The sequence below is a fragment of the Camellia sinensis genome, chromosome 8 (assembly GCF_055761805.1).
Source record: "Camellia sinensis isolate YWXY chromosome 8, ASM5576180v1, whole genome shotgun sequence".
Classification (NCBI taxonomy): domain Eukaryota; kingdom Viridiplantae; phylum Streptophyta; class Magnoliopsida; order Ericales; family Theaceae; genus Camellia; species Camellia sinensis.
In genome coordinates this window covers 129,393,482-129,406,737 of record NC_138968.1, presented here as the reverse complement: position 1 = coordinate 129,406,737, position 13,256 = coordinate 129,393,482, and the positions used below count along the sequence as shown (strand labels likewise).

General features: G+C 36.0%; 1 protein-coding gene across 4 annotated transcripts; it reads right to left on the bottom strand.

Annotated features, from left to right (window-relative positions):
* Positions 1-602: 602 nt before the first annotated feature.
* Positions 603-12,347, bottom strand: PEL1 (Eukaryotic release factor 1 (eRF1) family protein). 4 transcript variants are annotated; one of them, XR_014338202.1, is made up of 16 exons: positions 12,048-12,347; positions 11,825-11,907; positions 10,301-10,376; positions 9,421-9,495; positions 9,284-9,340; positions 6,725-6,770; positions 5,323-5,398; positions 5,148-5,223; positions 4,990-5,022; positions 4,816-4,884; positions 4,488-4,594; positions 3,205-3,277; positions 3,000-3,043; positions 2,368-2,462; positions 1,359-1,658; positions 603-1,116 (listed from the first exon to the last, which is right to left on the bottom strand). XR_014338202.1 is itself a non-coding variant. In XM_082883449.1 (16 exons), the coding sequence occupies exons 1-16, from the start codon at positions 12,096-12,098 to the stop codon at positions 918-920; spliced, it is 1,137 nt and encodes a 378-aa protein (XP_082739575.1). In that variant the 5' UTR covers positions 12,099-12,347; the 3' UTR covers positions 603-917. The 4 variants fall into 4 exon arrangements, 1 of the variants encoding a protein (XP_082739575.1); XR_014338201.1 differs by having other exon boundaries at positions 603-991; positions 1,552-1,658; XR_014338200.1 differs by having other exon boundaries at positions 3,005-3,043.
* Between the last annotated feature and the right edge of the window lie 909 nt (positions 12,348-13,256).

Here is a 13,256-nt window from a genome sequence, read left to right as displayed (position 1 = left end):
TATTTTATTTTATTTTTTTCAGATCCAGATCTACTTAGAAAAAAAAAAAAAAAGAAAAACAAAGAAGAGAAAACAGAGTCTGAAAGAGGAAATCGGCGATACCCACCAGCGCCGCCACCATCACCGTCAATAATCTTTTCTCCTTCTCAGTCGCCTCTTCTCTCTTCCTCTTCTCTCCTCTCTTCTCTCTCTCTCTCTCTCTCTCTCTCTCTCCTCTTCCCTTCCCTTCCCTTCCCTTCCCTTCCCTTCCCTCTGTCTGTGTGCGAAAGAAAGAAAAAGAAAGAAGGAAAAAAAAAAAAAAAAACACTACCCAAAACGACATCGCTTTGGACAGTCAGGCCATTCGGAAAAATTTCGAGCTATGAATCATTTTCCATTGTAAAATGACATGAAATAATATAAGTTACTTTACGTACAATTGAACGAGAGCAACAAAACAAAAAAAACAAAAAAAACAAAAAAAAACAAAAACTTTAAACTTCATATGTAAGGGAATTATTACAAGCTGGGAGAGCTCTCACTAGGTGATGGAAAGAACTGCGATTCTACCAATCATAGCGTGCCTGAAAATTATTCAAGATAGGAGCACACTAAAATAATTGAAATCAGGTATGACAATAGTTTACACAGATTCTATTAGATATAAATGTTAACTAAATCAACAGAGTTCACCGGTGGCTAGGGCTTTGATGCTACAGTTGGAATTTTCAGCGTCAAAAAAATAACAATTATAATAATAAAAATAAACAAATAAATAATATGTTAACTAGCCCTGTAATACTCATCCACAAGCTGCCAGATTTAGAAAAAATACGGCACTTACATAATTTTGTTTTAAATAAAAAAAAAAATACTAAGATATACAAACATGATGGAGCAAAAATGAGTAATTAGCTCCATACCCCCAAAATCTTTTATCACATCTCAATGTCTTCCAAGTCCGGTAAAGGAAATCGGAGGATTGCTGCAATACCGGTCAGCTGCGCCAGTTCTGTGATCCCATATAATAACTTTAGACAATCTAAACTGAGCTTGGTGAAATGCAAAAAAAAAAAACAGAACTACAATTTTTAATACATCCTCTATCATAGAAATACCTTTTCAATGTTATTCAGCCTCCGTTTGAGAAGTGAGTTGGTTTTTTGGCTTTTTACCTTTTTTGGCTATTTTAGCCTGGGCTAAAAAGCTTGGTTTGGGAAGAGCTTTTTGACTTTTTGGCTTTTTTGACTTTTTTTGTGAGAGAAGAGTGTAATGATTATGGGTTGGATGTGATGTTTTGTTTGTTGTGGCTAAAATAGCCTATTTTATCTTTTGTGACTATTTTAGCCCCAACCTTGCTTGCCAAACGGACCCTCAACTATATTTTTGTTCGAAAATAAAAATATTTTCCAAACTTAAAAGACCCTATTTCCGGTTATACAGGAAGAATTTGATTTCTCCATCTATTCTGGCACAAGTTATCAATGGCCAAGACAACCATCATAATGATGCAAAAATCAAGTTATAAAACAATTGACACCAAGGAATATATAATGAAGAAACTGTACTTACGTTCTCCAGAGACATGCATGGACGAGAATATGAGAGCAGTGCCCCCCGAATCCTTGACTGATTTGACCAAATTAACATATTTTTGCCTTGTCGCTATGTCGCAACTCCTGAGATCCAAAATGGCAATAACAAATCGATGAAACTAAGAAAATAAAAATGATAACTAACAAACTTCAGCCAAATACATGTTTTAGAATAGTGCATGCCAAAGTTGAAAGAAATACTTGATTAACTAAAATAGGTAGTGAAAAAACACTCGGCCTGTTTGCAATTGTTTTATTTTCTGTTTTTGTTTTCAAAAAACTTGAACATTGGAAATGGAAACATGTTTGGTAAACTGTTTTTGTTGCCAAAAAATTGCAATAGTTCCTCCCCCCCCCCCCCCCCCCCAAAAAAAAAAAAAAAAAAAAAAAAAAAAAATTGAAAAACAAAAAAAAAAGTTCACTTGTTTTGAAAAAAAGTTTTTAAACCCCTCCACCCTCCTCTGGCAACTCCCCTCCTAGTGCAGCAAACCCTTCCAAACCACCAACCAACCACTACCCCTCTTCTAGAAGCGTCCCACCCCCACTCCTACCCCTCCACATCCCCTTATAAATCCTGCCTCCCCGGAGAACTCGCCAAACATGTTTTTTTATTTAATTTTTTTATATTAAAAACACGTGCACCAAACATGTTACAAAAAATGTGCAACATTACCAAATGTGAAGGTGAAAGCTTCATCAAATAGATGTGTAAAGTATCCCATATTTCCAAGAATCTGCCTCCAATCGGTGTGTATTTTGAAGTCCAAAGCGGAAGTGTGCTAATGTTACTAACCTGAAGAGTTCATCAGTGACAAGAAGGGTTTGGACAGCCATTCTTTCATGGGCAACCTCAACATGCTTTGGTCCATAACATGCACGATCTGGATCCTACATAAATCCATTGAGACTTAACAACCACCTAAACAGAAGTAAATTTACATATATAGATGCATGCATATACAATGCACAAACCTATACATATGTACACATGTGAGTTCTTACATATGTATCATATTCAGAGTCTTAAACTATCATCCTGGATAGATAGAAGTTCATTTGTCAGTAAAGTAGCATGTTTGCAATAGTTAATTCCTAGTGAGACTAATAATGACCATAGTTAATTGACAAGCCATCTCCATGACCACTCATCAAAAGGTTGCACCAACTCATTACCTTCTTCTGAATCAATATAACAATGACATCATCTCAATGACAATGACATCACAAATCAAAACTATCTAATCTTGAACCAAATATTTGTTACTTAAACGGATGTCAATTTCATGAATTTACCTCATAAATGAAAAACAATCAGACATGCCTGAATTGTTTTGACATAAGTATCATTGTTCACGCATTTTTGAATTGGCATCACAGTTGCAAACAAATATAAGGAAAATGGAACATAGATATCAAGGGTAGAACCTGACATTAGAAAGCATGTTGAAAAACTCCTTAAGAGCTCGAACCTGAATAAATTGGAAGGAAAAAATATCGACCAATATTAATAAGCATCTCCGGATAAACAACAAAAGCTAAGAAGGGAGAGGATGAGAAGAACTCTCAATTCTCAAACAAAATAAAAAAAATCAGAATAAAAATATTGACCAAAGTGAGCCTGCAAAGCTACCTCTTCTGCTGCTTTTGTATCTTTTATAATATTCATGACATTTGGAGCATCCAAAACCTCTCTCAAGCTATGCCTGTAAAAGAAATGTTTGATATTCAGATGATGTAATGATTTCTCTTGTACAAACTTTGTAGAATAGTAAGATATCAACAACAACTGCGAGTAATACATGTGTTAGAACTTTAGAGGCATCCAACCCAAAACCAATTGGCAATAGGTGGAGAAACCTCTAGACTATATTAACAAAGCTTGGGTGGTTTAGAGAAGTGATGTGGGACAAGCCTATAATACTTCCTTGCATGTACGGCTCAGTCACACATGGAAGTGAGTGATAGAGAGACGAAAAACAGAAAAAAGGCGAAGATTTGGCCCAAGAGACCACTAAGACCTAGCTTTGATACCATGTTAGAACTTTGGAGGCATCAATGAAGATCAATTATTTCACCTAAAATGAGTGATTGCTTTAACATGGTAGAGAGTGATCCACAAGACGAAGTGGCCAAAAGATGTGTAGATCTAAATATGACAAGAGATTTCCTATATGTTAACTTCATTGCCCGAAGATTAATGTATCCAATATCAGTTCAGAAACAGCATTGCTCTTATTCAGGGATTCTTAAACGCGTGCACACGTGCATGCACACGCGCACACAAAGTTTATGGCGCACTCCAACTCCAAACATACAGATATTTGTCAACACATAGAGAACCAAGAAGAAAGAGAACCTTCTTCAGATTCATATTATTTCAAATATGTGATAAAATTGAATCAGTTACGTTCACAATACAAATTTTCTGTTTAACTAACTCTTGTGCTGTGTTACCAGAAAATGCTAATCCCCTAGCAAATTACATATTGATACGAACGTTCTGAAACATGGTACACTGTCATTCCAAAACGGTAAATTTAGTGATTCGAAACGATCCCAAAATTTTTTGTCAATATATTTCCTTAAATGTTACCTTAGGAGGAAAAAAAATCAAATATAATGAATTAAAATCTAAAGTTATATTTTGACAAGACAAAAACATCAAAAACGAGAAAAAGTAACAATACATTTTATTAGATGCCTAATAGTTAAAAGAAAATTACTCTAAAAATACCTCAAATTCTAAAGTGCAATATATATAAGTCTACCCCTATCGTTCCACATTTTAGAGCATGTGGCATATCACGTTCACATTCCACGTACCGGAACGATTCACGTTCCAAGTAACATAGGTCTTGTGAACACGAGAGAGAGAGAGAGAGAGAGAGAGAGAGAGAGAGAGATGTATCATACTTGTATCCCGAGGTTGTATGCACAAGAATTATGCGTGACTTGTTCTCAATAATAGGTCTCAGCTGTTTCCTCTCGGCCTCCAACAATAAGTGACGATGAAACTGATCCTGAACCACAAATGAAAACAATTCTCAAATTTCAAAAAATGACCCCTATAAAATGTTCATATCCTGGATATGCTAAGCCTCCATCCATTTCCAAACTTCATGTCAGGCAGAAAATTGTCAGAATAATAGTAACAAGTCCTTTAAGTTCAGCCTACAACTCAGTTATTTTTTAAATAAATAAAACAATTGCAAAAATGAAACGAAACAGATTTATTACAGACCTTTGTGAAACCTGGACTTGCGATCACAGCACAACGAACAACGTTGAAGTCAATGTGTTTCAGGAAAGCCTACAACATATTAACAGACATGTTAGCCATTGCATTCAGCAACACTTATTCCGAAACTCAAATATGGCAGGAAATGAATTACAAAATTAGGATAAATGTCCTCACCGTTAAAACATTGTCAAAGAACTTATTCAAAGCCTGTAAAGACAAAAAAATAATAGTGAAAATTAAAATTAGTAAATGCCTGGAGAAACCACAACCCATGTCCACTGATGGAAATTTTGAGACAGTTCGATTGAATCTTGAGAAAGCAAAGGACATACTTTATCGTAACCAGCAATAGCAGGCCCATGCTTGCGAGGAATTGAAGCTTCTATTCGAGAACGAGTAATTGTAACACTGTCGAAACATTAAGCGCAACAGTTTAAGAAAGTTACACTTTCAGACTTAATGACATATGTTTAAGAAAGTCAACACTTTCATACTCAATTATGCTACCTTTTACCAATAAGGAATAAATGTGCCAATCCCTCTTGCATTAAGACCACAGCCAGATCAGCACTTGCAGAAGGGTCTAAAATCAAGAAAAAAGAGACAAAGTCAAGATTATGGAAGTTAAATCTGTAACCTTTGTTACACAAACAGAAACATGATTTTTTTAGCATTGCTGTAGTGAAGGATTGCCCATGCAGCTGCCTAGGTGCCACCCTTCCTTGCCAAACAACTACTACTGGAAACAGATCTCAGTGGGCAGGTGCTTGCCAAATGCCATTAGACAACACAGACACTAAAAAGACTAAAGTGAGATGTGCATGAACTTGTCTATAACTCTATGTGTGTTATTGCCATAGTAGCGCTTTGGTAATGTAGTTGGGCGTGTATGATACAGACACCCAAAACTAGAAATCTATGCAAAGGAAATCAAATATGCAGAATATTGATACCACAGGATGCCTGCAAAACATTTGGATTTAAGTACTAAATACCTAGCAATTTTTATTGCTTCAAACATCATAACTTCTCAGGTGGTAATTTCTAGAAGGATACCCATTACCTGTGAGAACTCATAATCATATATCCAATAAACAACATAAAGGATGATATATGAGTATTTAGGTCTTTGACCTACCACAGATTTTAAGCAAGGTGTTACATATATTTTTCTTTCTAATAAACTTTTAAATTCTTTGACCCACCATACATTTTAAGCTAAGAGTTAAATATAAATATTTTTTTTTGATAAATAAATAAACCAACTTTATTAAAAAAACATCAAGGTGATGCAAAGAATACAAAAACCCAAATCGAAGAACAATCAACTCCTAACCAATAACACCATCCAAAAAAATTTAAAAAAGCAAACATATCCGGATCAACCATCCTCTCTAACCAACTATACAAAACTATTAGTAAACGACTCTCAAGCCAAGAAACACTATGCTAAACTTCTTGAAACGTTCACCTATTACGCTCCAACCATACCAACCACATCAAACAAAATGGCACCCGGGGGGGGGGGGGGGGTGAGGGTGTTGAATTGAACATTTCAAAACTATCTACCTAGCACACTCAATACAAAACTGTGTATAATGTCAACCACCATTTCAATTTTCAATGATATATTATTCAATTTATTGCATTTAAGTCATTCAGAAGCACGCCGGCCTTTCCTGCCACTTAGTCCTACATGGGGTACACACCATCTCTTAGACCATTAAAACCATCTTCAAGTCTCACCAGGTGAATATACTGTGGAACAGCCCAAAGGACATGTAAAGGCCAAACTTCAAAAAGTACAGAAGGCTGAGGGAAACTTATATAATGAACACGAACAAAGAGAACCAATTTTATGGTCTTAAGTATCAAACCCAGAGAAATTTATGAAGTTAAAACAGTATACCAGAGGCTTGACGGAGTACATCTAATGCCAGCGAATCCCAAACCTCCTAGAAGATTTTGACAAAGAAGTTGTGTCAGCAATAATATATACCCTATTCAAAAAAAAAAAAGAAAAGAAAAGAAAATTCCAATCATCAGCATGACTTTATGTTGCTAAGCAAGATGTTATAAAGGGAGGGGGGGGGGGGGGGGGGGGGGGTTTGTGCGGAAACAAGAACTGTCTCTAAAAATGATTACACATCACATGTATGAGTCAAAACATGGCAACATATATGGTACAGAAAAATGGGTTACAGATATGTCAACATGGCAACGTATGTATATGTAAAATTATCCTTTTAAGTAAGCTATATTCATTGAAAACGACAAAAGGACGCAACCTCTATACACTAGCAGTATACAAAGCTAAAAAATGATATGATCCCAACAAATTTCAACTCTCCTATAAAATCAATCATGAAAACTAACCACCACAAAAAATTCCTTTGACCCAAAACTGAAAAGAATAAAATAAAGACATCTTAATCCTGTGAATCACCATCTCTATATTTTCAAAAGTTCCTCACCTCCTCTACACGAAAGACATCAAGGTGCCACCATCCATACCCCTCCTCACACTCTTAGAATGGCACCCTTAACCCTATGACTCATAAAATAGGACAACAATAGCTGATGTCACCAAGTCACTTTGAAAATAGAAAATAACATGCTTCACAAATCTCTAACCAGCTGACAATGTAATAGGAGATAACCGATTGACTCCTTCCTACACATGTAACACCATTGGCTTTGGTGTTATATGTACAGGAGGGGTGAAAGGAGTATAGGCCATCTCATTTTTTATTTTATTTTTATAAATAGGCCATCTTATTTTTGCATCGTCTGGTGGCCTTAGGGTGATGGTTGAGGCTATTTCAGTTGGAAGAAGTTTATTGGGCAACTCTATTTACCATTGATCAGTTATTTACTATTGATTTTAGTAGCTTTGGCTCAAATAAGAAGTCACAGGTCCTTTGGAATTGTGCAATTTGTGTAGTTTAATGAGTGTTATGGTTCAAGAGAAATGCAAGAATAATTGAAGATAAATGAGGAGGTAATTTATGGGATAGGATATGCGATTTGACTTCCTTTTGGGTATGGTTTTGGCACCTTTTAAAAGAATTCCTTTGTTTCTTATTAGTAGTGATTGGAGGGCTGCTTCAGCACCTTTTAAAAGAATTCCTTTGTTTCTTTTGGAGGATATTTGTCTATATTGTACTTTATTTTTCGTATCTTAAAAATATTTCTTGTTTTTTGCTTATAAAAATATAAATAAATAAACCTAAACCTCTTATTCCCATAACTCAAACTTTGATCTCCTAACCTCTCTCAACCAGGGTTTCTATAGGCTCACCACTCACCCAATACCACTTCTAGACCAATAATAGGTTAGTTATGTCATGAAACTTCGAAACCTTTGATAATTACAGAAGGAAATGTAGAAAAAAGAACTCCAAAATACCTAGCAATAGTATATGCCTCCAATTTTGAAGTCTTTCAATGACCCAAAGAAGCTAGGAAAAAAAATGTAATACTTACTTAACCAGAACATATTAACATATTCTCTTTTGTGCCTAAAAAGAGGAAACGGGGATGGAAACAACTAAGATGACATGGCTTTACGGCAATTTGAGATAACTAATTGCTTTAAAAAGGACAATTCATTGATGCTAACCACTTGAAATATAAAGAGAGCCAGGCATTTTTATAGCTGTGTCAATTTACACATCCATACACATTACCCTCCTACTACCCACCCACCCCCTTGCAGCCGGGGTGGGCTAGGTCCGAAGAGAAAGGTGTCCCCAAAAAGGAAAAAACAAAATAAAAGTACCCTGCTGAAAGGACCCCATAAGAACCAACATCAAGTTTACAAGAGCCTATTTTTATGTGTAGCAGTAACTCCACCAACTATGCCAATATATTCTGCCAATCTCTGATATTAAACCATAAATTTAAGTCAAACTCCAAGGTTTAACTGTTGTTCGCAAAGAGACCTGTATCGCTGTTAAATCTAAAACTGCTAACATATTAAGCCACAACCATCTTTGGTCTTTGACCTGGTCCACAAAATATCTAAATTATTCTCACTATTTAAATTTTAAAAACAGTAACTACTAACTACCAAACAGGCAAATAGAATCAGTTGAGTCATCTCTCTCTCTCTCCCTCCACACGAGGCATGAACACGCTTATCAAATGTGCACCAACTTCTAGTTATATGCATGTGTTAAAAAAAAATTATCATGTGCTGAAAACAAAGGAGCAAATATGCAAACCATCCACAGGTTAATGTCATTTACAAGGCTTTCCTTTCAATTAAGACATAGCATAAAACCAAAATCAGGCACTGCTTTTCACCAAAATAAATAAAATAAAATAAAAAAATCAAAATCCTAATTAAGTGGAGATGTATCATATTACAATGTTTTTACCCTATTTCCAGCGTGCATGAAGTGGCTAGAGAATGGATTAAATGTAAGTAGTTGGAGATCCAATAGAACTAACAAGAGAAGCATACCTTTCTTAAAACAAAAGGTCGATGCAACTCAATTTCAAGCGTATGGAATGCCCCTATCTGCAACAAGATATAGTAGGTTTACTGCAGCAATATAAACCAATCAGCATATAAATGGACTTGATTTGAGTCACACCTACCTTTACATGTTCGTTCTCTAGGATATTCTTTCCACGTATACGCAAGACAGACCCTTCTTTGTCATAATCCACAGCCTATTAAAAAATTCACAAATGAGGATACATTGCTTAATCTTTAATGTCTTAGTTAAAAAGGTCTGAATTCTGTATAAAAACGCTGTTTCAATATCAAGCTACAAGCATATGCATACATATAAGCTTATGAATCCTTCCAAAACCATTATCTTTTGGTTTAAAATTATCTATAACTGTCCTATCAAAATCTATACGTCGTATGTATAACTTATAAGAAGATAGTGCATACTTTCGGTTGGTAAATTATACTTGATGAAACACTACTTTTCTTTTTCTTCCCCCCCCCCCCCCCCCCCCCCTTTCTTTTTGATTAACAATGAAGGAAAAATATCATTAAAAAAAAAAGTACAAAGAGGAAAAGGAGGACAAGGCACACCCCATCCATAATTCTATGATGGTCTGACACGTCTTTCATCCTCTTCAAAAAAACCCCAGGCTCATGCATGTCAACCTATGCAAGGTTGTGCAGCTCATACACTCATTTCATGTCATTTGAAACACATATCATCGTACAAAACCCAGCAAAGGCCAATTTGACTCAGCTAAGGACTTGGATGGAAGTTGGTCAACCCATAACAGACGCAGGTTGCAAAAGAAAGCACAAATTACATGTGACTTCCAAGCCATCTCAAACAACCCAACTATTTTTGACAAGCTGCAGTGATCTCTTCTTTCATCACCTCTATTCTAATTGAATCAATCTATACTAGTATACTTAGATAAAATTATTTTACTAACCAAAACAAAAACTTTATTCTCTCAAACATCTATGGGACAACTGTGAACGGTCTTAACATTATCTTACCTCAACTTTGATCTCCAATTTTAGCTTCACACGTTCCGCATCTCTCCCTCCAGAGGCCGCTTGTCTTAAAACTTTCCTAAAACAAATTGTATACATTGATCATGAGAACTGTTTGTATCAGAACTAGTTTTGTTTAACAATTAAATTTTCCCTGCATAGAGTAATAAGCATGCAAAACATCAGGATTTCAGCAGCCTGTATGACCAAAAGAGAGGGTACAAAAATCTTTGAAGGAAAACAGACATAATTAATACCAATATTCTTGATAAAGAAAATAGTTCAACATAACATCCTTGCAAGCAACTCAAATGTCCACATGCAACAATAACATATAACCTAGAAAGCACAAGCACACCTGCTAGAGTGTCATGTCTACGACAGCTGTTTGATACACGCAACAGTAACATAATCATTCCTATTTCTATAGTTTTACTAAAAATCTGTCTTAATCCAGCTTAACTTAAATCCTTTAGATTATAAATTCTCTCTCCACAATTCTAGGTCAAAATTTACTCCTATTATGTCATCAACTAAAACAATACAGTTTATAAAATTATAAATATTACGATATCCTCTTGAATGTTCCTAATAGATTCATTTATAGCTAATGCAAAAAGGCAAGGAATCAGTATTGATCCTTGATGTAAACCTATTTTTATTAAAAATTCACATGTTTCTCCTCATACTGTATAAACAACCGTCACAACTCAATTATACACATTTTTAATTGCATCATCATATCTAATTAACACTCCTTTATTTTCCAAAACTATCCACATTATATCTATCTAGGAGCTCATATTATCTATCTAGAAAACCTATCATATACCTTATCTAAACAAATAATCACCATATAAGGTCTTTGTTTCCAATCCCCACCCACAAAATAAAATAAAATAAACTGAAACACTAATCACAATGCAAACCAACAGAATTTTTCAATGCACATCTGTTGGCTAGAGAGAAAATAGAAAGTACCCCCATCTTATACTTATCCCTGATCTAGTTTGCTTTCTCCAAAACATGAAATCCTTGCCTTCACAAAACCATATGCATACGCATCAAAGGTACGGTTGCGTACAGGTTTTTTTTTGGATAAATAAAGACACTATTAGCTAAAGAGCATCAAACTGATACTAAAGAATACATCTAAGGGGGGAAAAAAAAACAACAACAACAAGAAGTCTAAACACAGTGCATACATAAAATCCACAACCGCAAACAAATCCAGGGACACAATCCTTGTCACCCAACTATACAGAATCACGAAAAACCGAGCCTTCAAACACAACGGACAGATGGTTGAGTACAGGTTCTTGTCTTCTCCTTCCCCAAATCATGAAATTTTCTAGTCTAGTTTAGTCTTAAAAGCATAAAAAACTGTTCTTTCCCTAAATTTTCTCACTATGCAACTCAAATTTTCAGGGAAGAAAAAAAAACAAAAAACAAAACAAAACAAAACTAAAAAACAAACATAGACAGTAAACGAAGTATATAAACACAATCAAGAGAGCGGAGAGATACCTAACGGTAACGGCTAGGACAGTGTCGCCGGTAGCTATGAGATTATAAGCAAGCCATAAGTCATCTGCCTCCTCTGGAACCATCTGAATCCCAGCAAATACCAAAACCAATACCAATTCAATCGAATTACAATATACTAAATACAAAACAATCGAATCCCAGAAAACCTAAAAAACTAAAAAAAAAATTAGGTTAATTAGAGAGAGAAAGAAAAGAGCGTTACCTTGACGCTACCAGGGCCGTCAGGGATATAGTCTCTACGAACGATCTTCATAGATAATCAAGCACTCTGAACAGAAACTTGAATTGTGTAAATCTCACGACAATTTCATCTACTCGGTGAGGAGATTTCTTCAGCTCGAACGAGAGAGAGAGAGAGAGAGAGAGAACTTTAATCAGAGTTTGGTTTGGGGAAGAACTCTGCTTTAGTTGTCCGACGGAGGAGAGGACTCGTGGAAGAGTGTCGGCGAAACGCTGTGCTCAGATGTTGGACCCATTGGCCCAATGAAAGAACCCATGGCAATTTGAACCAGGCCCGACGGGACCCGATCCCCTGATCCCGATTTGAATGATTTTTTTTTGAAAAATACCCCCGCGGGGACGGGGATGGTATTTGAAATGAAATCCCCGTTCAGTTTCGGGCCGGGGACGGGGATTAGTGTTCAAGCCCCGGCCCGGCCCCGGCCCCGTCCCCGTCCCCGTCCCCGAATTTTCCCCGAAATAAAATTACCATTTTACCCCCTTATATATATATATATATATATAAATCAACCATTTTCCCCAAACACAACACAGCCGCAGCACCACTCCTCTCATCACCGATTCTGTCGTCTCTCTCTCTCTCTAAGACGCTCTCCGCCGATCTCTTCTCTCTCTCATCGAGTCAAAACCCTAAAACAAAACCCTCTCTATCGCCACCACCGTCGTCTCCCTCCGAGAGCAATACAAGCCCTCTGGATGCGATTCACCAAACCGATCACGCTTCTCTTTTCTCCTCTGTCCCTCTCGGTTTCACGCTTTCTCTCTCAGATTTGATCACACCCCGTGAATCACCAACAGATCTTGAATCACCACATCACCGATCGGCAACAGATCATGAATCACTCTCGGAATCAGATCGTGAATCAGCCCTTAGATCATGATTCATGGAGTGAACCGTGAAGCTCTCTCTCTCTCTATATATATATATATATATTTTAGATGATGAACTTGTTGATGATGAAATTTTCTGAAAATTTCTGAAACGTTTCTGAAATTTTTTTTGTTTCAGATCTGTTTTTAGATGATGAACTTGTTGTTGTTGTTGTTGATGATGAGTTGTATTTTCTGAAACTTTTTTCAGATGATGAACTACTTGTTGTTGATGATGAAATTTTTTTAAAATTTCTGAAACTTTTCTGATTTTTTTTTTTTTTCAGATCTGTTTTTAGAT